The sequence below is a fragment of the Herpailurus yagouaroundi genome, unplaced genomic scaffold, assembly GCF_014898765.1.
Source record: "Herpailurus yagouaroundi ecotype Mexico unplaced genomic scaffold, PumYag 159, whole genome shotgun sequence".
NCBI lineage: Eukaryota > Metazoa > Chordata > Mammalia > Carnivora > Felidae > Herpailurus > Herpailurus yagouaroundi.
In genome coordinates, this window is record NW_024412400.1 from 43,933,170 (window position 1) to 43,957,567 (window position 24,398).

Genomic DNA, 24,398 nt, shown 5'->3' on the forward strand with positions numbered 1-24,398 from the left:
TGCTTAACCAAAGGAGTTGAAAATTCAGTTATGCAGATGGAAACTGACAGTTATTCTCAATATGTGGTTTAAATTCAACAGAAGACTAGCAGCTCTTAAATGAAAGGTAGTTTTCATGTTGTGTTAAGCTTTACTTCCCAAAGAAAGCTCACAACATGCTGTGGAAGCCTGTTCCACTCTGGAGAAGTTTACTGTCTTATTGAATTAATACCTGTACGACATAAAGACTTACTAGACTTAAACGTAACATTTCTTTGTGAGCTACATCTCTTTCTCATGACGGTGGTAACCTTGCTTTGCTTCAGATTTTCAGTGCTTTGCCCTGTTTTGTTTAGATGTTCTGTCCTAGGCACTGAGATAGGAACGTTTTCAGATGTTTCCTTTCACATTGTCTAATCTCCATAAGTATTCACCATCCACCTTCATCCCCTATTTTTACTCCACAGGGGGCTTTGGACCCAGCATCTTTAGACTGGTACTAAAGAAAACCCATTTGTAGGTGATGGTATCTTAGTCTGAATATCTTGCAAGTCCTGCTTAATCTCTTGCATACATTCAGCAAAAACTATGGGGCCTGGTGTCTGCTGACAAGCCACACAGGCTGCTGATGGCTGAGTGTTGGTAGCTGCTTTCCCAGCCCTTCTAATGCAGAGGAATGTGACTGTCATACTTCTAATCACCAGCCCTCTAATGACTACCTCCCCCGCCCCTGCCCCAGGGCCTCTGGCCAAGAGAATAACCCTAAAATGGCAATCACACTAGACACTTTGACTTTTCTTTCCAAATATAAATAGAGTATTAGAATTTACGAGTGACTTGCACACCTCATTCATGACTGATGTCTGATTTTCCGTAATGAAGCGTCTAAGTTCTATACCGTTTGTATTTGCAGACTGTCTTGGCACTTACGTCATAGCTGACGTTACATGTTTCCTGAAAGTTGAACAATGGCTGTTGTGAAATATATATGCGCTAACATTTTCGAGAGCGTGACATGATCAGGTTAATTCAGCAATGAGAGGAAGAGAGCGATTATATTAGATACTAAGCGACAGTTTTGTCTCTACATACTCAAGTACGACGAAGATGATGCACTTGGCTCTTGAAACCAATCTGAATGCAAGTTGAGGCTTATTTTCTTTTGTTACTCTAAAGCCGCCTAAATTAAGGGTACTTGTACGGTTGAAGAGTTTAGTGTTTGATAATTACTGTCTGTTAAATTTTATCTGTATGTGTTAGTTTCAAAAACCTAAGTCAAAAAGAGGAATTCATATTTTCCAACTTGGAATGTTCTTTTTAAAAAAATTTGGAGATTATGTTACTGTAACTTAAACACCCAAAACTTGTTATTGGAATAATGAAATTTTGGTCTATGGTTGAATTTTCAGAAAGAATGGGAGACAATAAATTGGAAGTAGAATATTAGCTATGATTTTACTTTAAGTAGAATCCAAGATCTTCTGTGAGATCCTTCTACCTACATGTTCCATATCCTGAGTGGTCATTGAGACCCTTAAACTAGAAGACCTTTTTTCTCTGCTTAGAGATGTAGTAAACCAAGAGAGTATGAAAAGTTGTTAAAATAATTTATAACAAAAGATTTGGTGTTAAATTCTTATAAATTGTAAAATTGACCTATTAATCTTTGAAGTTACCTAGGCTTCAGATTGGACCTGCCCAAAAAAGGAATCAAGGTGAGAGGTATTTCCAGATAGCACTTGTCTTGTTCAACCCAAATGAGCTCAGAAATTCAAGTGTGCCTCACTTGGTTTGCTGACTTGATGGGTTCTACCTTGACAGCTGCCTGGAGGCTTGCACCAGCTGCCCAAACACTAGGCTGCTTGTGGCCCTTAGGGTATTTCATCAATTGCTTTGAAAATTACTCCGTTCTCTTGCATTTATATCATTTAATTGATCGAGTAATAAGTGTTTTGAATTCAAGTGAAAAAAGCAAAAGTCATGACATGTAATATCAAGACAAATGAGCACCCATGTTTTTTTCTCAAGAGCTATTTTTATCTCATTGTACCCTTGAGTATTTCTTTTAAGTTAGCCATCTGTTTGTCTCTAGCCTTGTAACCAGCAGAGATCATAAACTCCGTGAGAAACTGAGGAGGAGGAAAGGACTAATGGTCCATATTAGTATGTACAGGCTCTTCTACTGGTCGTACTCCTTTTTTTTACTTATTTCTCAACAGTCCTGTGAGGATACTCATTCACCCACTCACTCATTAATGTATTCATTTAACAGGTAATTATTGAGGGCCTGCTGTATGACTAGTACTAGGAACTTCCTATAATGATTCAGGACAGCAGCTTGCCCAGTGTTCCTTAGCTGCTGGCAGAGCCAGGTCTGAACCAGACAGTGTTCCTTGACTCTGTAGCTGGGGTGTGTGTGTACGTGTGCTTCCTTCTCTCCCCACTAGTCCATACTGCAGCATTCACAAAAATGTACCCTGGTAATGATACAGGATGGAGGAGAATGTCTATTACACAGCCCTTATTACAGATTAATTACTTAAAATTCCTTCCTCTGAGTGGTGCACAGCTGATACATTCTGCATTGTACAGATAAAGAAATGGAAGCTCAAGTCTACCACAAGTAGACTACAGTTACTGCTTACTAGTCTGTAGTCTACAGCTTACTGCTCTTTAGTGAACCACAGTATCTAGAAGTACTTTGTCTTTTTAAATCAGCTGCACAGTTGATGGTCTTGCATTGGTTTGTGAGTCTGGAAGAATTCTTGGAAGTGTTACTCGCTACATGTCGGTAGTCCATTCAGCATTTACATAATTTACTAATCTGGGCAAGATGCTGAATTTAATGGACAGCAGTAGACTGGTAAATAATTGACTTTTATCCTTGCCTCTATAAAGCTTATAGGAGACCTTACAGGAATTTAATAACTAATTACATAACTCACATAATCATGTAATTGTGATTCTGATAAATTCAGAATGCTAAGCAAATCTACACTAGGAGGACCTGCCTTAAATTAAGAAAGTAAAATTTAAGCTAAGAATAAACGCTTCCTTGCATTTTTATATTTTTTAACATCTTGATTAAGAATCTTTCTTTAAAAGAAGTAAAAAAAAAAAAGCTATAATGAAGTGGTAAAAATCAATTTTTGTTGACTTAAATGGGTTGAGGCCAGTGAGATGCAGTGATAAACCCAAATTTCAAGTGCCTGGATTTCCATGAACTACCTGGGGTTAATCCTCTCATCTTTGGTAAACTTCATGGAAATATGCCCAAGATCTGGGCCATTCATAAGCTATAATCCTTGGCATGTTTGTGGTAGGCAGAAATGATATTAGTATATTGTAGAAGTCAGTATTAACAAGTGAGTCACATTTTCATTTCAGCACTTGCCTATATTTCTTATAATATTAAGTATGTTTTACTTTATTTGCTTAGTATCTGCTCCTGTGCTCCTTTATTAGATTGAGAACCATTTGAGAGCTGAAACTTCTCTTACTAAGCATCCTATCCATAATGCCTATACCTAATTTATATAACTTCAGACATTTTCTATAGAAACGACACTGAGCATTGCATTCTCTGGTAAGAGTTTAAAAAAAAAGGGGGAAGTCATTCCCTGGGGTACCTGGGTGGCTCAGTCGGTTGAGCATCCAACTTTGGCTCAAGTCATGATCTCAAGGTTCATGAGTTTGAGCCCCACATCTGGCTCTCTCCTGTCAGCGTGGAGCCAACTTCGGATCCTCTTTCCCCCTTTCTGTACCTACCCCACTCGTGCTCACTCTGTCCCTCTCAAAGATAAATGAGGGGCGCCTGGGTGGCTCAGTCAGTTGAGTGCCCGACTTCAGCTCAGGTCATGATCTCATGGTTCATGGGTTTGAGCCCCGCATCAGGCTCTGTGTTGACAGCTCGGAGCCTGGAGCCTGTTTCAGATTCTGTGTCTCCCCCTCTCTCTGCCTCTCCCCCACTCATGCTCTCTCTTTCTCTCTCTGTGTAAAAATAAACGTTAAAAAAATTTTTAAATTAAAAATGTTAATTTTTTTTTTTTTAAAGAGTCATTCTCTGAAAGATTCTAAACCAGTGCTTCATGTATTCTAATATGCAAAGAAGTCACCTGGAAACTGAAATGTGGATTCTGATTCTGTAGGTCTGGGTTGGGGCTTAACATTCTGCATTTATCAAGCTCTCAGATGATGCTCCTGGTGCAGAGACCTGGACCACTTTGAGGAGGATGATTCTAGGGGGAACATTCCTGTGGCTGAGCTACTAGCCTTCACGTTTAAACCAGAATTGACCCACCCTCCCTATTACCCACAGTAGGCAAGACAACTGCCAACAAAATATGGAAGAGCACAAAAACAAATGCACAAATTTGAAAGACAGCACTCCACTCTATTTCTGTCTTATAAAATACTAGACTGAGTTACTGATAAATGCTGTGATGTGTCTGTGGTTACCAGGTTCATGACCCTGGTCAAAAGACCTGGAAAATACCAAGTGGTTATAAGGTTATTACTATACTCGGGTAGCCAGGTGGAAGGATGACGTAGAATCTGATCTTTGCTCTTGTTTGCAAAACAGGTGCCATGTGTCCCTTGTTCCTTTTCCTTTCTAGCTCTCACCTGTGTTGCCACGCCCTGGCCTGGTGGATCACAGCTGTTAATCATGTTTGTCGGTTCATAGATGATTGAGATTAAAAGTATCTTAACCTGTCAGAATAAATAATGTTGCCACGGAAGTCTGACTAAAATGTACTGGACTAAAAAGTCCTGGGGGTTTTGTAGTGAAAATTTAGCCGTCTTCCTCGCATCTCTTGTATGTTTTGTAGCACAGATCTGCTTAGATTTGCGTTCTGCTTTGAGTTGTGCTCTTAGGGACTTCCAGAAAGAAGCTATTGATAACATTAAACATAGATTTTTCTGATGAAGTTAAAACATCTATTTGCCTGACCTTGAAATAGGAATTGGGCATTTGGAAAAAGAGGTTTGGAATGCTAAACTTAAAAATCATATGAGAAGCTACAGCCTTCCAGGCAGAGTTCAATTCTGTTTTTAATCCACAATTTTTGGCTAAAAGTTGACCCTGTGTAGTCACAGAATGAAGTTGGTGGCCTTGGAAGTTTCAAGGTCCTTGCTGCATGTTTAAAGATTTGATGATTGGAATGGGTTCCACTGACTCACAAGTTGTCTCTGCCTGTTTCATCTCTCTCGTTGCCTGTCCCCCACAGGGCATCTCTGCCCTGCTGTGGCACATGGTTGAGGGACTGATGATGTTTGTAGGGTACCTGAGGGTAAACAGAAACAGCCTTTTGTAGCCAGAGGCAGCCGGCCAGGGGCTCTGAGGGATCAACAGCTCTGATTCCTCTTTACCAGGATCATCCTGTCCGATTGGGAAGTTCTGCTTTACAACTACTATTTTGACCTTCATGGAATTAGATTTCTTCATTGTGCTGCGTGTACTCAGTAGTCCTTTTCAGTAGAATTGCTTAATTTCAAAAAGGTCTTATAATGTGGCACTAAGAAAAACTAGTAGAAAATATATAGCATGATCCCCAATTTTACAAACTTCAGAAACAAGTGAAACTACATATGTTGTGTGGGCATACATATGTGGTAAAACCAAGGATATCAAGATAATTAGAAACAAAACTCAGGGGCACCTGGGTGGCTTAGTCAGTTGAGTGTCCAACTTCGGCTCAGGTCATGATCTCCCAGTTCATGAGTTCAAGTCCCGCGTTGGGCTCTGTGCTGACAGCTCAGAGCCTGGAGCCTGCTTCAGATTCTGTTGTCTTCCTCTCTCTGCTCCTCCCCCACTCACACGGTCTCTCTGTCAAAAATAAGTAATAAAATAAACATTTAAAAAATCTGAAAAAACTCCTGATTAATAGTTACTTCTGGGGGAGGGGTAGTGGGATTGGATTAGGGAGCACACACAATTTAAACAGCATTGGTAATGTACAAGTTTTTAAATTGAGCATACAATTTTGTTCTTTATAAACTATACATATAATTTTCTCTTGATAGCTTCATACTTCATAATGAAAATAAGTGAACACGTAAAGAATATTTAGAAAGAAAAAGGTTTAGCACAATTCACATTCTTGCCCTTCATTATACTATTTTAAAGTTATAAAATTACAAAAGTAATAAAACTATACTAAGTAAAAGTCATGGGGAGAGCATATGTGTAATACCAATCACCTTATATACTATTACTGTTTATTTTTTCCAATACGAGTGTTTATAGTCTTAGTTATAATGATGTGTGTCACTGTAAATCATTATATTGCACGGTGGACTGATCATCTTTATAGCCGTTAGTTTTAATGGCTGAATAATATTCCCATGAGTGGTTAATATCCTAATGTACTAACCATTCTGCTATAATGGGATATTCAGGTTCTTTCAACTTTTCTGCTATTAAAGAACATCAAGTATATTCATTACATTAAGTAGCTTACGTGTGTAAGGCATTCTGCTAAGTGCTAGAATTATAGTACTAAGCAAAAGGAGCCATAGTCTTTGTGGATTTAGAGTCTGATGACAGTTCTTGATTGTATTTTGCATTTTAAGCACATTAATCCTTAGACTTTCAAAAAAACTTATTTTGAGAGAATTGTAGATACACATGCAGTTGTAAGAACAATACAGAAGGGCCCCATGTACCCTTCACCCAGTTTCCCCAATGGTAACATCTTACATAATTCCACTGACATTGATAGGATCCATCACCTTTCAGATTTCGCCAGCTTTACATGTTTGCGTGTGTGTTTTCTATGCAATGTTATGTGTGTAGTTTGGTGTGACCACTAACACAGTTGAAGTAGAGCAGTTCCTTCACAGGAATCCTTTATTCTCCCCCCTTTATGGTCATGGCCATTTCTCTTCATCTCCCTGCTCCTTAACTGCCGGTACCCACAAGTTCTGTCTTCATAATTTTGTAATGTAAAGAATGTTCTATAAATGGCACAATGTAGTATGTAACTTTGCAGGACTGGATTTTTTTCATACAACATAATTCTCTTGAGATCCATCCAAGTTGCTGTGGGTTTCCGTACTTTTTTCCTTTATATTGTTGAGTAATGTTCCATTGTATGGAGGTATCACATTCATACACCTGTCGAAGGACATTTGGACTGTTTCCACTTTTGTGCTGTTATGAATAAAACTGCTGTAAACATTTCCTCAACCTTTATTTTTGATTATTATATGTAAAAGTAAATTCGTAAACCTTTAGGTCTCTGTACCTCAACCACCACTGTCTATGCCCACAGTTGGGGTGTCTCTTTGTAGAATCCCAAGTAAGCCTCTGATGAATGGGTTTAATATTTTGTGTCTCAATATGTTAAATTTTGATATGTCAATGCAGCTAAACTCTGCTCTTGTTCATGTAACCAGTGAAGCACATCCTGATGCCATCTTTGTTGTCCTTTAGAACTTATGAGGGTAAAATCTTGATTTTCTGTTGAGCTGTTTGTCCCTTGAGGAATGGGGAGCTATCAGAGCCTCCTAATACAAAGAAGTTATTCCATAGACATTTGTACTACAAATACCTTTGGTCCATAGAGTTGACTGAGGATATTTAGAAAGGATGAGATATACAGAAGATGGATAAGGTACAGTTGGACTTCAAACCTAATGCTTGGTCTTCTTACTTCGTTCCAAATATTAAATATCCAGATTGTTTTAGTCTTTCAAAACCAGTGAAAACCAAATAATGACAGCCAGTTGAGCCTGCTGTATATTTAGGAAGGAAACTGGGTCTTGGGGCAAAGCAGACTAAGGAGGAAAGTAACTGCTCAGGTTACTAGCCTCATACTTCAAAAGAGCAGGATTCTCCCTGCCTGCCATCCCCCGTGCACGTGTGTACACACACACGCGCGCGCACCCATATACCCAAACTACTGTTTTGCTATATAGGAAGACTCTGGCTCTGTGCATGTTTTCTGAACTCTCATGAGCCTGAAACTGAAAGGACATGGGCTATGTGACAGAATATGTTTTGAGGTGGCTTAGTGACCTGTTTGGTTATTTATATGTTTATGATTTAGGTCAGGTGCTTAGCTGTTTAGATTTTTATTGTTCTTGTTTTGAATGAATGGCTGTGGTTGGCACTTTCCAAGGAAAACCTGAAGATCAGGAACCCCAGTGGCTGATCATGTACTATGCTGTGTGTTTGTGGTCCCAGAAATGACTGGCCTGGACCTGTCCAGAGGCTTGGGCGGTGGTAGGAAAGTACACTAGGGTGATGTGTCCTTCTGGGTCTCTGTTGATGAGCCAGTGGTTGGGGGCTCTGGAAAACAATTCCATTATCCCAGTTTGCTCTCTTTGCTTTTTACTACCCGCCCCTTCCCCCATTGTTCTTAACATAAAGTCCAAAATCTGTAACTGAGGATAAGGTCTATAGTGTGAGCCCTGTGTGGTCTAGTCCGTGCCTGCCTCTCTGAGACTCCCCCAGTGCTCTGTAACCCCTTCCCACATTCTGCAGTCCACTTACACAGGCCACCTTCATGGTCTTCTTACCACAGCTTTGTGTTCCTGTCCACCTTGGATCTTTGGTACATCTGTTTGTTCGGCCTAAAACACCATCTGCCCTCCCCTTCTCCTCCTGTATTAGTCAAGTACTCCCGTACACCCCTTAGATCTTGGCTTCAATACAACTTCCTCATGGAAGCCTTCCCTGACCCCGTATATGGTCTTGAGCCACTCACACATGCCTCAGCACCCAGTACTTGGTTTTGCTGCCCTTCTCCCCATTTGTGATACTGTTTATGGACTCTTAACATGCTGGTACTAGTGTATATTTCCTCCTCCTGCCCTGCCCATCATGAAGATCATGACCGTTTCTTTGTTCACTGTTGAGCCTTCAGTACCTGGTACAGTGACTGGCACATAGCAGCTCCTCAGCAAATGTTGAATTAGTGAATTAACTAAAAAAAACTGGTGACCTTGGTAGGTTTAACATGGAGTTTCTTATTTTAACAGTGGAATTCGTACCTGCTGTTCTTAAAGATCCAGTTATACATATATATAAAATTGACCTCTCTTTGAAGCATATAACTAATTCTTTTTTTTTTCTTTCAGGTGGGGACCAGGGTTTACTGAACACATTTTTTAGTGGCTGGGCAACAACAGATATCAGAAAACATCTGCCATTTATTTATAATCTAAGCAGCATTTCTATATACTCCTACCTCCCAGCATTTAAAGCGTAAGTGCGAATGGTTTAACTGTTACTGGAGATGGTCAGGGCAGGGGAGTGGGATTTAAGATTTTGGGGGTTCCTCATGATCATTCTGAGGGCAATAACCAGTGGGGACTTTGGGGGAAGTCTTTCTCTTATGAGAAACATGGCTGTATCTGGAAAGGCCTTGATGTTATCAATTACTTTATGTTTGCGGTGACCCAGAGAACACTTAACTGCCTTATGGGAAAAGTTTCCCATTAAATAAACATTAAAAAAATAAATAAAAATTAAGGGGCCCCTAGGTGGCTCAGTTGGTTGAGTGTCTGACTTCAGCTCAGGTCATAATCTCACAGCTCATGAGTTCAAGCCCTGTGTCAGGCTCTGTGCTCACAGCTCAGAGCCTGGAGGCTGCTTTGGATTCTGTATCTGCCCCTCTCTCTGCCCTCCCACACTCTCACTCTCTGTCTCTCTCTCTTTCTCAAAAATAAACATTAAAAAAAAAAGAATACGTACTTTGGGCACAAAAAAAATACGTACTTTGGGCACAAACCCAACTTCTGCTTCATATTGGCTGCTGAGCTTCAGCTCCCTCACCTCTAAAATGAGGGTGTTAATAGCTTTCTCCATGGTTATTATGGAGACCAAGCAAGTGCTGGCAACAGTGTGGTGTCATGGTCAAGAGCAGGGACTGTGGAGTCAAACCACCTCAGTTCACATTCTGGAGTAGCTTCTTCCTGATTGGTTATTAATTACTGAACTTGGGGGAGCCTGGGTGGCTCAGTCGGTTAAGCATCCAGCTTTGGGTCAGGTCATGATCTCATGGTTTGTGAGTTTGAGCCCTGTGTCGGACTCTGTGCTGACAGCTCAGAGCCTGGAGCCTGCTTCAGATTCTGTGTCTCCCTCTCCCTGCCCATCCCTTGCTCACACTCTGTATCTCTCTCTCTCTCTCAAAAATAAATAAACATTAAAAAAATTAAAAATTACTGAACTTGTAGTTCACTGGAAGTTAGACTAGTTACTGAACTTGTCTGCCTGTGGGTCCTCCAAAGCTAATTGTGATCACTAAGAGAGGTAACTTTATGAAGTGGTTAGAAGAGGACCTGACCTACCTTTAGCACTCAGTAAACCTCAGGTTAGTAGTCCTTTTTGTTTGAGAGGTGGTCTAGCAGAGTAATTTCTGAAGCCAGAAAAGCAGGGTGTGTGTTGTCACTCTGCTGTTTACCTACTATATGGCTTAGGCTCTGTGCCTCCATTTACCCATATGCAAAATGAGAAGGAAAAGAATACCTACCTTCTGGACTTATCATGAGAATGAAGTGAGTTCATACATACACAAAGCGCTCAGTGAACATCTTGTTTTTGGCAGCATTACTTATTTGGCACTCCCCCTGGTGTGGTTCTGATTTAGCAATTAATACAACCTAGTTGCAGTGCTTGTCTCAGTGAGGGCCTGAGCCCTGTTCTTTAGCCTCTGACTCATTTGTGTTGAACGAAGAAGATGATTCAGGCTTCTTGAAAGGAGGCCAACCTGTCAGGTTGATCTGAGACACAGCCGTGAGCAGCAAAGCTCTTCATTGAGTTGGGCTCAGCTCTCCACTCTCTGTCCCACATGGGCATTCCTGAGTGAGCAGAAAACAAAGGGCTTTATTTCACTCCTCATGTTTCATTATCCAAAGTCCTCTCTTTAAGTCTCCCACCACAGTAATGAGCATGTCTGGCTTTTTGTGGCAGAAGTGTTTCCTTTTCTGTTCTTTTCTGGGAAAACTCTGTCAACATTCCCCCAGATAAGGGTCTTGAGTATCTTGTGTTCTTTCCTCCCTAACTGTTCTCTCAGTATATGTCTCCGACATACTATAGGTTCTTGATTGTCTTCCCTGTCTAGAATGAAACAGGCAAACTCTGAAACATACCAACTGTAGTCTGAGTAAAGCAAGTAGAACAGGATTCATTACCAAGGGGTGGATTCAGAGAAGCATTTTTTAATTCCTCTTCTTATTATTATTATTTTGTCTCTCAGTCCTTGGCCTTGTCAAGTACCAATGTGTCTTACTTGGAAATGTGGGCCTGCTTCTTTTAATTCGTATTGCCTCATAACTCGCCCTGCTACTCTCACCCGTGCTCCTGCATACCATGATAGCTTGACCCCCTAGAACTGAATTTGTTCTAATAGGGCAGTCGCTTAATGTAATTGACTAGATTCAGCTGAGCAAACAAAAAAAATGAGAGGGTGAAGGAGCAAGAATAATTAGTAGTGTGAGCGATTCCACCCACCATCCCACTTAATTCTGCACAGTGAGCATGTGTCTTGCGATGAATATGTTGGGGAGGTATGAATCTGAAATTCCTTCCAGTTGGTCTCAGTTCCCAAACAGTCAACATAATGTTTAAAGGTTCGTGGTTTTTGTGTAATGTGGCCCCTGATGCCTAGCAACTGTCTCCCCTATGGTTCATTTGGACTCCATTTGATTTTCTCCTTATTACCAAAATTGAACACACTGTACCTTTCAGTGATAGCCTTGTTTGCACAGATGCTGCTTGCGTTTGTTTTGTTTTGACAAAGAAGAACAAGAAGCAGGTAGAGTGGACTTAAGTTTTTTGTGGGAAGAGGGACTCACTTGCTAGAACCATGGCCCCTCTCTCAGAAACCCAGTTGTTTTTGTATCCTCTGAATGAATTTCCCAGAAAAACGGTTTGAGATCTAAATGACCAAAATGGTTAGGATGGTTTCTTCTTCCTGGCTCAACAAATTAATGCTAATTTTGGAAATCTCCCTGGCTTATTTCCATAACCGTAGAGTATATGAACCACTGGGGAAGTTGGGAGCAACTCTGTCCATTGCGCATCAGCTGGCCTGTGGCCTGATAGGAGCCACTGCTGCTTCTGTACAGCCCGCCCTGGGGGGGTGTCAGCTCCACATTTCTGTGATAAGACCTTCCGGGGCGATGCTTTGTCTCACCCCATTGCTGCCTATGTAGGAATGTTGAAACCAGATCAAAGAACTCATTTTTCCCTTCCCTCTGCCAAAAAATGCTTTTGTTTTTCTTACAGAGATCCATCTCCAAAGATGGATCCATCTCCAAAGATTTTTCATTCAGTTGGGAAGAGCTAAAAAAGACAGATAGTATATATATAAATATGCATACGTGTATATATATGTGTGTGTGTGTAGTGTGTATATATGCATATATATACACACACATATTTGTATGTATAAATGTATGTATATATGTTTCATGTTAATGCAAAATTTGTGACCCAGATCTTTTTTTTTAATTTTTTTTTTTTTTTTTTTTTTTTTTTTTAGCGTTTATTTATTTTTGAGACAGAGAGAGACAAAGCATGAACGGGGGAGGGTCAGAGAGAGGGAGACACAGAATCTGAAACAGGCTCCAGGCTCTGAGCTGTCAGCACAGGGCCCGACGCGGGGCTCAAACTCACGGACCGCGAGATCATGACCTGGGCCGAAGTCGGCCGCCTAACCGACTGAGCCACCCAGGCGCCCCGACCCAGATCTTTTAAACTGAAGTAGATGATGATGAACATTTGGGCTGCCAGGGATACTCCACAGATTGCCCTGTGGACCTCTGGGAGCTCAGCATGAATGTGAAGCTCCATTGCTGGGCTCAGAATAGTGTTAGGGGTCTCCGGGACAGAGCCTCCTGTGGTGTGCTGTCACTAGGACAGCATATGGGTGGTGGCAGGCGGAGTGAGAAACCATGGAGTGGTTGAGAGCAAGTTGGGCTTTGCAGAAGAAGTGAGAATTTGTCTTACCAGCTCCAAGCAACAATGTGCCATGAGGTCACCAAGGCAGTATTTAGATGCCCCAGAATCTTAGAGCCTTGGAGATCTTAGAACACATGCTACACTTATAACAGTGAAGCCTTGTTATTATGTGAAGTTTCTGCTAAAGATGGCCTAATATGAATCATATTTGACATGAATTTGAGCCATGAAGGTAGCATTTCTTTTTTTTAGTGTTTATTTTAGGTGGAGAGAGAGCGCTTGCGTGAGTGAGCACGCACAAGCGGGGGAAGGGCAGAGAGAGGGAGACACAATCTGAAGCAGTCTCCAGGCTCTGAGCTGTTAGTACAGAGCCCAGTGTGGGGCTTGAACCCACAAACCACAAGATCATAACCTGAGCTGAAGTTGGACACTTAATCAACTGAGCCACCCAGGCACCCAAAGGTAGCATTTCTAATGCATTCCTCTACATACCATTTAGATAGAACAAAACATAAAGGAAACACTTAATGGTTCTACCACTTTGGATGAATGCTCAAATCTAGCTTCTGAAAAACAAATGAGTACTGTTTTCTGTAATAGAAGTCCCTCTTTAACACAACATAATTTGAGAGCTAAAATACTTGGTTTAGTAATTTTTAAGGTAATTTGCAATATACATATTGAGAAACAAGTTCATATACGCATTTCTTAATGAAATGATATTTCTGAAAGTGCCTAGCATGATGTTTAGGAAATGACAGGGTTTTAGTCAACATTAGTTTCTTTGAAGTTTTCTCCATCTAGAGGGTCTGTTTTATTGATGTCACTTAGAATTTGCCTGGTGCATAGTGCTAGGCAAAATCTCATTAGCCTTTTTAAAAATCAGTCATTTACTTCCATTTTCACTTTCTCTTCTGTCTGCTGACTGAAAGCTGTTCATGGTATTTCATGCCATATAAAATGGGCCTAAAGCAAAGGGAATGAATTCACTGGTTTTGCTTCAAATTGCCATGCAAATTAGTTAGTCATACTGATTGACTACAGAGCTTGTTTTACCAAATAATTTCCAAATATTTTAACTTTATATTTTTACTTGAGTTTAGATATGATCTGAGACCTGGCCTGGTCTAGTCTCAGAAAATAAGTGTAGAAACCTAAAAGATTTCTTTCTCTCCACTTGTTTACTGCTTTAAATTCTTCTGAGGATGTTTGTGTCCATTATTTCTTTTTCAGGAATGTGGCTTATTCACTAAGACCTTATCAGACCTCTTTAAAATCAGTGTTTTCCAAAAATGAAATTGAACCTTTGGTGTCCTGAATTCTGTCGTTCTTGTGTATTTCTGATTCGATTGACTTTTCCTTGGCCCCTGAGACACCCTTGGGTCCAGCTCCCCACTGTGACTATTGTCCTTGAAGACCTAGCCTTTCTGTGCTCATTACTTTCACACTCTTACATCTTCACCTAAAACCCTGAGGCCCTATAGTTTGGATCCGTCTTATTTGTTCACTCACCCGTTCGTTCAGTCGGTAGGCCTGCGGCACAGAGCTGGCACCACACAATCTGCTCACTGAGGGCCGCAAAGATGAATGAGGGAGCTAGAGTCTAATCAGCCTTGCATCTGCTTACATGTGGAGGGTTTTCTGTATGTCACGTGGCACAGTCCATGATTTGAGCATTGGAGAAGAATCAAGCAGTGGTTGCATGACTGTCCTGTTCCTCCTTTATGGGTGTCAGTGATGCCTGTTGGGCCCCAGGTACCCCAGTTTCCAGCATGGCCCTCTGCTCCTTCTGACCTCATCTCTTTTCATCAGATGATCTGTCCTCAGATCTTACTGTCATCAGTTGCATTCCCCTATCTCAGCCCTTATCACCAAGGGAGAAGCTTCCCCATCAGTCCCAGCCCAGCCTTTAGAAGCAGCTCTGACATTGGGCAAAAAAGGCACAAAGAGTGATATCTCGTGGACAGAAGTCTAAGTGAGAAATGCCTTCAGTAGGAGCTGGGAGGGGAAAAGTGTGTGGATTGAGCAGAAGACATACCTTCCTCTGAGGTCTCAGACTGGTTGGCTGCAAACTGTATTTGTCTGAGCAGTGTGTTTTTGTTTTCCTTACATAGTTTTCTTTTTGTACTCCGTGGCCAGTGCTGAGAAATCAGGAAATTTCACATGAAACCTAGATTTTCAGTTTCTTTTGAAAAAAAAATCAGATATTTGGTGGGATGTGGGAGAAAGCTGTTTGATGACTGTTACTGGTTTGGGGCCTTAAGCAATTGGAGTAAAGGAGTTGCTATTCCCTGAGATGGAGAAGACTGTGGGGGAAGCAGGTTTGTGGGAGCAGGGCTTGACCAGAGATGTACTGAGTGTATCAAGTTTGGGTTATATTAAGTTTGAGGTGCCTATTAAACATCCTAGTGAGGGGTGCCTGAGTGGCTCAGTTGGTTGAGCGTTGGACTTGGGCTCAGGTCATGATCTCGCAGTCTGTGAGTTCAAGCCCCACCTCGGCCTCTGTGCTGACAGCTCAGAGCCTGGAGCCTGCTTTGTATTCTGTGTCTCCCTCCCTCTCTGCCTCTCCCCTGCTCATGCTCTCTCTCTCTCTCTTTGTCAAAAGTAAATAAACATTAAAAAAATTAAAAAATTTAACATCCTAGTGAAAGGGTGGAATAGTAAGTAGATGTAAGAGTGGGGAGTTGAGGAGAGAGGTCCGGCTGAGACCTAAGTATGGGAGTGTCAACATATAAGTGATATTTATAGCCATGAGACCGATAACCAAGAGAGTGATTATGATGGAAGAGTCCTGAAGGTCCTGAAATAGGAAAATGTGGAGGAGCAGGGACTTGAGACTAAGAACGGTAAGGCAAGAAGAGACCCCGGAAAGTGAGGTGCTGCACATGCCAGCCAAAGAAAATGTTCCAAGGGGGAAGGAGGGATCCATCTGTCTCAGATGCTGTGATAACTCATATAAGAGGACAGTTGAGAATGAGTACTGACCTAGAATGTGGAGGTCACTAGTGACTTTGACAAGAGCGTGTCTGGTAGAGTGGTGGGAGGAAGCCAGTTTGAAGTGGATCCAAGAGAGGGGAGAATTAGAGATCCTGAATGTAGACCACTCTTCTGAAGCATCATCTTTAAGAGAGAGCAGAGAGATGGGCTGGGAGCTAGGTAGGGATACAGGATCTGGAGAGGGTGGTAGGGGTTGTTTTTTTGAAGATGGGAGAAGTTCAAGCATATTGGTATCTTGATGGGCATGATCAAGAAGAGAAAGAGTGAGTGTGCTAATAATGCAGGAAACTGAAGGGAGACTTACTGAAGTCATGTCTTTGAGAAGCTGAAAGAGGATGTGTCCTGGTGCACAAGTGGGGAAGCTGGTGTCAGTTATGAGCCAGTCTTGTAGCACAAAGGAAGGCAGAGGGTATGGATACAGATGAAGGTAGGTGGGTATATTTTTTGGTTGAATGAATGAATGAGCAAGCAGTCAGCCAGGAGGGACTGAGATTGACATACTACCAGGAAAGCCTCCATAGTGGCCAGGCCTACTCTGAGGACAGGCCACCTTGGTAGGTGAAGTAGTTGACGAGGTCCTAGTGTAGGTTATTAAAGTCCACATTTGAGTACTGATGTGGTTCTGATTTCCAGGGCATGATTGAGAAAAGTTATTTAGCTTGAGAGACAATCAGGTGAGTCCCTGGTGGCCACAGATGTTTTCCTCTGAGTATCTACTGTCTTCTGGTGATGGAACATGTATTCATTTGTGCGCTGTGGTCCCCTTCACCAAACTGACTCCTACTCTGCATGACCAGCACACCCCTTGGGCACTGGGCTCATGACCCTTGATTTAGACTGTGAGAGGGTGAGAGAGGAAGGGTGGCTGACTGGTAGTGGGAGAAGGGATTGTGCGTTAAGGAGGTACAGGCGTGAGTGGCCATGTGTCAGAGAACAGGAGTCATTGAGGTGGGCAGTGGGTGACTGGGAGTGCTGCCCCATTTCGCAGAGAAAGTTCTCACAAGCAGTACCGTGTTTCTTGTTCTTGGCGCCTAATTGAACATCACACGTAAAAACGCTTCACGAGAAGTAAAATGGCTCCCGTGTGCACTGTCACGGAGGTAGTTCCTTTTCCATGCTAAACACTTCTGTAGTCTTATCCACACGTTACCAGCTGCTAAACTAGTCATGAAAATTCTATCTGATCTTTTGGTAACATCAGGTCACAGGGATTATTTTAACGGCTAACATAAGCAGTATTATTGCTGGCTCAGGTTCAAACTATGTCTTGTGATCTGGAAGTCTCTTTTGAGATCCTATCAAGTTAAAATTAGAACACTTATTTTAAGAGATGTATGCAAGCTGAGACAAATCCCCATTACTGGGTCAGAATGAATGGCTGTCAGTAATTTAGAGACAATTGTAATATGTACCCAATGTTTTTTTTGTTTGTTTGTTTGTTTTTATTCCTGGCTGATTAAATTAGTGGGTAAATCAAGCAGTGAGTCATTGAATCTTCTAGTTATCCTTGTTCTGGGTCAAGGTCAGTTAAACTTTATCTTTTGACATCAGTATGTCCCCTTATTCACTAGCTAACTATTTTGCTTTAGCCAGGTGATATAAATTCTGACTGGTACCTGATTGCTGCTTTTGGTGAGAGAGAGGGAGAGAATTAGAAAAATACCCTGAGTTTACCCTCCTGTAAGAATATACCCAAATTTTGGATTTAGGCTGATTTTTTTTTTTTTTTTTTAGAAAGAGTGCACAAATGGTGAGAGGGCGGGGGGGGGGGGGGTCCAAAGAGAGAATCCAAAGCAGGCCCCACACCCAGCCTGACTCAGGGCTCAATCCCACGATCGATCGTGAGATCATGCCCTGAGCTGGAATCAAGAGACTCTCAACCAACTGAGCCACCCAGGGGTGCCAGGCTAAAATAATTCTTTTAAGCAACAAGTAATTTCCCCTTTCAGTTATGACCTGTGCTTTTACTTATTTCATTTTGATATCGATGTTTTGGATTTTCATAAATAACTGAAAAGTAGAATTGATTAAAATGATAGGAGGGGCGCCTGGGTGGCGCAGTTGGTTAAGCGTCTGACTTCAGCCAGGTCACGATCTCGCGGTCCGTGAGTTCGAGCCCCACGTCGGGCTCTGGGCTGATGGCTCTGAGCCTGGAGCCTGTTTCCAATTCTGTGTCTCCCTGTCTCTCTGCCCCTCCCCTGTTCATGCTCTGTCTCTCTCTGTCCCCAAAAAAATAAATGTTGAAAAAAAAATTTTTTTTAATAAAAAAAAAATGATAGGAAATAATCTTTAGAAACATTCCTTGGGGAGCAGGATTAAGACCTAAACATAATTACATGAAATTCATATCTAGATTAATTGAAACTCTGGATACAAAAACAGCGTTTGAGACCTTTTGCTCCTCTGTTTTGCAAACAAAGTGTTTTATTATGAAAGTTAATAGAGCAAGCCGTTGAGGCTGCTGTGCTGTGTAAATAAATACTGTTCTGTTTTTACAGCTAGAGCACAGTTACATCGTTTTACCGATATAACTCACACATCATCCTATAAAGTGGCCAGTGTTAGGCCTAACAGTCCCCCTTCTATCAAGCCAAGGGCTGCCCCAGGTGATTGCCCAGAACACGGCTGTGTATGACCACCTTACGCAAAACTGCAGGACTGTCTTCACTTTCCTCCCACCCTCCTATCAGAGCCCCATGTTTCCCACTCAGCAGCTGCCTTACTTTGCGCCCTGCCCCCATCCTCCCACCCTCAAAGGGCCTGTGGGCTGGCCAGAACCTTCCACATTCAGTGACTTGTCCAGGCCTGCACTTCTCATAAAGAATCCTTGCTCTAAAACTTGTTTTTCTCCTGCCCCTACTCATTTCCTTAGATCTGTTTGGTGTGTGGCCGCTAGGTTAAAGGAATACCTCAGATACCTGAAAAAAAGAGTTCTCGTTCTTCACCATACAGAAGTAGGGCTAATCGTGGCTTGAACTCATGGCCTCTGGAGCCTGTGCATGACTCCCGTGTGCCCCAGCATCTTTCTTACTTCTTCTCACCTGCGGCTTTGGCCTTAACACTCCTGAATCCTCATGAGCTCTTTTTGGTCTGTCCCTTGGTACCCCTGGGCTGCAATAAAAACCTATTCATATCATGCATTTCATGATTCGTTTTGTTTTTGCTGAAATGTGGGTATCTCTTGGGTGGTTACATCACATCTCCACAACCCTGCTCACCTCTTGTCCCTCCCCCCATCTTACCGGCACCAAAGAATCCCTTGCCTTTGGGCACAAAAGGCAGTTCCGTCCACATTTAGGACCCCTTATGATCTCTGTTTCTACCTCAGACAGGCTTATCAAGGCCTTTTTTCAAACTAAGACTGCCCTGTCTATGAAAAGACTGTCCAGTGGATACAATTTTTCACAGTGTTAGGATAGACTAGGTAAAGAAGGTAATTTTGAGGAAGGATGATGCTTCCTGTAGCCACAGAGGGTATCCATGATTTCACATTAAAGAGACACTGTGGATCACAGCTTCAGGAAGGTAGATCCCAGGTCTGAGCCACAGTGAAATGCAGGATGTGGACTGCCCCCAAATGGTGTTTCTGTTGACCTGCAAGGGGAAGGCCCTGAGCCACATGGGGTGGGATCTAAGCAGCATGAAGCCCAGTCTCCAGGCAGTTTGCAGAGGCCCCCGAACCACCTTGGGGGCACAGACAGAGCCAGAGGCAGAAGTGTAGACTCCTGCCTCCAGAAGAGATGGGACGGTCTCACTGTGAGGTGTTTGCAGACCCCAGTGGCATTCCGCACCACACTGGGTCACTGTGCCCTGCCTCTGCATGAGCTTTAAAGGCCCAGTTCACGGACCGAGGTGCCGGAGAGGAGCTGAGGTGGCCCTTAGACAAGGTCTAGCACGGTCCACTTAGGGGTCAGCTGCTGGTCCTAAGCACACCACCATCCACTTCTTGTTCTTGTTCCCGCCCACCTTCCCTGACCTTTGTGCAAACCGAACCCTTCTGAGAACAGTCTTTCTCAGGTGGCCCTAAGTTGCTTGTTCTGTAGCTTTCTTTCCTGGTAGTTACTTTTATCTGTCTTTGACTATGTTTGGAGTGTTTCGAGGGTTCATTAGGCACATCCTTTCCACCTTCCAGACTGACCATCTGTAGGCAGGGAATTCCTGAGGTAACATGTCACTCTCAGATGATGTCCTTATAATTCTGGGAGTGTCTTTCAGTAACAGCCTGCTTGTGGTTAAGAACCTTGGCTCTGGAACCAGACCGCCTGGGTGGGATCCCAGCCATGGGATCCTAGACAAGGTATTACCTTCATGCCTTGGTTTCCTCACACAGTTGTTTTGGAAATTAAATGAGATAAACCATGCAGATGTTAAGCAGTGTGGTATGTGTGAGTACTCCATGTATGTTAGCTATTACTCTTTCTCCTGCCTGATCTATTGCAAACCGTCCCAAGAGCAAGTTAGAAAGGAATAGAGTTTATGCTATATTCACGTTTTAATATATGTTAAGTAGTATTACCTTTCATGTAATTTATGACATTCCTATTAGGTCTAGGCAAAATCGTGGATTGAAATTAATGGCCAGTTACTCTAGGAGGAGCACGCAAGACTCTTGCTCCAGGCAAGACGAGTCGGGAGGACAGGATGTCTGAGAAGGCGAAGCAACACCTGTTCTTTCACATGTGCTCTCTTCTGGTTTTAGGCGTGTTTGTGTTGTAGATGAGGCAGTGCCCGCCAGCCCCATCAACACAAGCGTCAGGTCTCTGGGCTGTGGGCTCCCCCCGTCACCATTAGAATGTTTGTCGAAGGCCTTTATCTTAACTGCCATCTTGCCCGGGATCTCCTCTGGACCCCACTTCCTGCACAAAGCCTCTTCTGAAAATCCCCACCTGCACTAACTGCTTTGGCATTTTCATAGACCCTAATGTCAGCATTGCACTGCTAGCCCTGACTCATTGCCTCGTTTGTGCTCGTTTCTTACTTTTACGTTAGATGACCCCTCTCCCTGTTGGGACAAAAATCATTTGGGGTCATGCACTGAGCATAGTGCCTTATGCGTAGCAGGTGTTTATTTAGTTGATAGCCCTATCTGCACAGATTTTGAGCATTATGACTTCTATCCTTTTAAGGATAAAGTTGAGAGTATTTGTATGCATGTGTTTGTGTACCTGTGGGTTATGTGTGTAGGTGTGTAAAATAGAAAATAAAGAGTAAACTTGGGGATACCAGGTATCTACTGCATTTTCAGAAGAAATGAACTGTGGAATAGTCCAGCGGTCTTAGGAGGAAGTTTACAACAGGCTCTCTTTTTCTCAGTTTTGGAGTGGCAGCATGGTAGGATTGCTAAGAGGACAGGCTTAAGAAGCAGAAATGTGCCAAATCCTTTTTCTGCTACTTAATAGCTATAGGGCTGCAGGCAACTCACTGGCCTCTAAGAGCCTCTGTTAACACATTAGTAAGGTCTACCGTGCCAGACTGTTATTATTCCCAATCATGTCCCTAAAAGAATTTGGGCCCCAAACATAGGAAACTCTGATAGTGATAGCTATGTAATAGGTCTCTGGCATTAAAAAAAAAAAAAATTTTTTTTTTAAGATCAGAAAAGTTACATGAATAGAGTTTGCATTATTTCAGTCTGTACGTCATGCTCAGCTACTTTGGTTGCCTATAGGATAAATCCACTAAAATCCAACACTTGAGCCCAACACCCAAGTACCTGTCCCATTCTTCCTTTCCTAGCAAAATTTCCTCTTTGGCTCCACTGGGAGGACCCTCCATCTAACACACATATGCTCACCTGATACTTGCTATCCCCCTGCCTAGAATTCTCCGTATTATTGCTAGCTACCCAGATCCAGTCTGCTGTACAAGCTTTAAGTCTCTGCCCCAGTGAACCTACCTTCCACGACCTTCCTGCCTCTGCATTCCCAGAGCACTCACTGTTCCCATTTTTCTTCTGGCACATGTTATCTTTACCTTTATTATTTGGTTTTATATACACAGATTTCATCCCAGCCAGAATAGGACCACTCTTAACTCTTAGTCTTTTTAGGATACTATTGTGAGATGCAGTGCATACACAAAAGGGTATATATAAAAAATGTTTTTTTTAAATGCAAGTTAAAAAATAGAACACAACCAGTACCTCAGAAGCCCGTGTGTGTCTGTTTCCCGTCATGCTCCCCTTTCCCCCAGAGGTAACCAACATCATGACACTTATATGTTGATAGGTTTCTACTCTTTAAGCAGTACTTTGCACTATGGGAGTGGATTCCTGTGCATGTATTTCTATTTGAATTTGAATTTTTCAGCATATTTTTAAAATTCATCCATTTTCACACCCCATGTTCACTGCAGCATTAATGACAATAGCTAAGACAAGTGTTCATTGATGGATGAATGTATAAAAAAATGTATATGTACATGTAAGATGGAATATTATTCAGCTATAAAAAGAAGGAAGTCCTGCCATTTGCGGCAACACAGATGGACTGTAAGGGCATTATGCTGAGTGAAGGCAGAGAAAGACAAGTACTATAAAATCTCACTTGTATGTGAAATCTAAAAACAAACAAACTCATAAATACAAAGAAAATAATTGGTGGCTGCAAGCAGCAGAGGGTAGGGAGGGAGCAAAATGGGTGAAAGTGGTGAAAAGATATAGATTTCTAGTTATCAAATAAAAAGACCTGGGGATGTGATATACATCATGATGAGTGTAGTTAACAGTACTGTATTGCATATCTGAAAGTTGCTGAGAGTAAATCTTACATCGCATCACAAGAAAAAAATGTAACTGTGTGCAGTTATGGATGTTAATTAAACTTGCTGTTGTAATATAAAAAAATTATCCATTTGCTACATGATATGTATAGCTACAATTTGTTTATTTTGACTGCTGTATTACATCCCATGATCTGAATACACCATAAATTATCCTTTAAAAAGATTAAATGGGGTGGATCAGTTGGTTAAGCGTCTGACTTTGGCTCAGGTCATGATCTTGCAGTTCGTGGGTTCGAGCCCTGCATCGGGCTCTGTGCTGACCGCATGCTGACCGCTTGGAGCCTAGAGCCTGCTTCAGATTCTGTATCTCCCTCCCTCCCTCCCTCTCTCTCTCTCTCCCTCTGTCCCCCTCCCCCCTCCCCCCTCACACTGTGTCTCTCTCAAAAATAAATGAACATTAAAAAAATAAAAGATAAAATGGACAAGTAATCATAAAATCTCAGTGACATTCAACAGTAAGTATGTATTTCTTGCTCATATGTTGGTGGGTAGGCTGAGGCAGCTCTGATCATCTCAGCAGGGTTTGGAGCCAGGCCACACAGGTTTGATCCAGATCTGCTACATGGGTCTCATCCACTCTTCTGCTGGAAGAGGTCACAGCTTCTCAGAAGGAACAGAAACAAGCAGGGACTGTTTTTAAAAGGCAGTGTCACTTCTGCCCACATTTCATGGCCAAAGGCAAGTGCTGTGAGCATGCCCAATTTATCAGTGAGGCAGGAATCTCATTCCTCCTGTGGAGATTGGGAAACGGAGTGAACACTTGCTGAACAATCTTAGCCCAGTAAGATACGGTCACTTGGGGGCGCCTGGGTGGCGCAGTCGGTTGGGCGTCCGACTTCAGCCAGGTCACGATCTCGCGGTCCGTGAGTTCGAGCCCCGCGTCAGGCTCTGGGCTGATGGCTCAGAGCCTGGAGCCTGTTTCCGATTCTGTGTCTCCCTCTCTCTCTGCACCTCCCCCGTTCATGCTCTGTCTCTCTCTGTCCCAAAAATAAATAAACGTTGAAAAAAAAATTTTTTTTAAAAGATATGGTCACTTGGTTGTATCCAGTGATGACTACTTCAAACAGTGCTGCTGCCATGAACATTTTGAGTATGTCTCCTGTTGCACATGTTTAAGAGCTTCTTTAGGATGTGTGCCTAGGAGCTGAGCTTCCAGGCCAGAGGCGCGAGCATTTTCAATGTTATGAGGTAATACCAAATGGCTTTCCACGTGCTGTACCTTTCCTGCAGTGGATTGGTGTGTTGGTTGTTGCACTGATCCACCACTACTTTGGAATTTTTGTGTATATTTAACATACAATTGAATGATTTAAAAAGCATGTCTAAAAATTTGTGAGCTTCATATCTTTTCCAACCAACCACTACTGCAAGATGGAAGGTGCACTGTTCAGGCTACAGAACAGAGTGCTATTTATCTTTTTGTCAGTGCTCGGAATCCACTAATGGCTTCAACTTGTGTTCCCTTGGCAGATTTGGTGCAAATGCCAAAGTTGTGCATTTCCTGGGGCGAATCAAACCATGGAATTATACTTATGATCCTAAAACAAAAAGTGTCAAAAGCGAGTCCCATGATCCCACCATGACTCATCCAGAGTTTCTCAACCTGTGGTGGGACATCTTCACCACCACCGTTTTACCTCTGCTTCAACAGTTTGGCCTTGTCAAAGATCCCCACTCGTACCTAAATGTGGTAGGTTCTGTTTTACCCTTTCCGGTAATTTAATGCTGT

General features: G+C 42.4%; 1 protein-coding gene and 1 long non-coding RNA gene across 4 annotated transcripts in view; one reads left to right on the plus strand and one right to left on the minus strand.

Annotated features, from left to right (window-relative positions):
• The window catches only part of GYG1 (glycogenin 1), a 75,862-nt gene that overhangs the window by 48,094 nt on the left and 3,370 nt on the right, over positions 1-24,398 (plus strand). For all 3 annotated transcript variants that reach the window (XM_040480437.1, XM_040480439.1, XM_040480438.1), the window contains exons 5-6: positions 9,064-9,190; positions 24,140-24,359. In XM_040480437.1, coding sequence (XP_040336371.1) covers positions 9,064-9,190; positions 24,140-24,359 — 347 coding nt within the window. The remainder of the gene's footprint in view (positions 1-9,063; positions 9,191-24,139; positions 24,360-24,398) is intronic.
• LOC121033808 (uncharacterized) lies at positions 5,014-5,692 on the minus strand. Its single transcript, XR_005792128.1, has 2 exons — positions 5,640-5,692; positions 5,014-5,264 (listed from the first exon to the last, which is right to left on the minus strand). It is a non-coding gene; the product is annotated as an uncharacterized LOC121033808 (long non-coding RNA).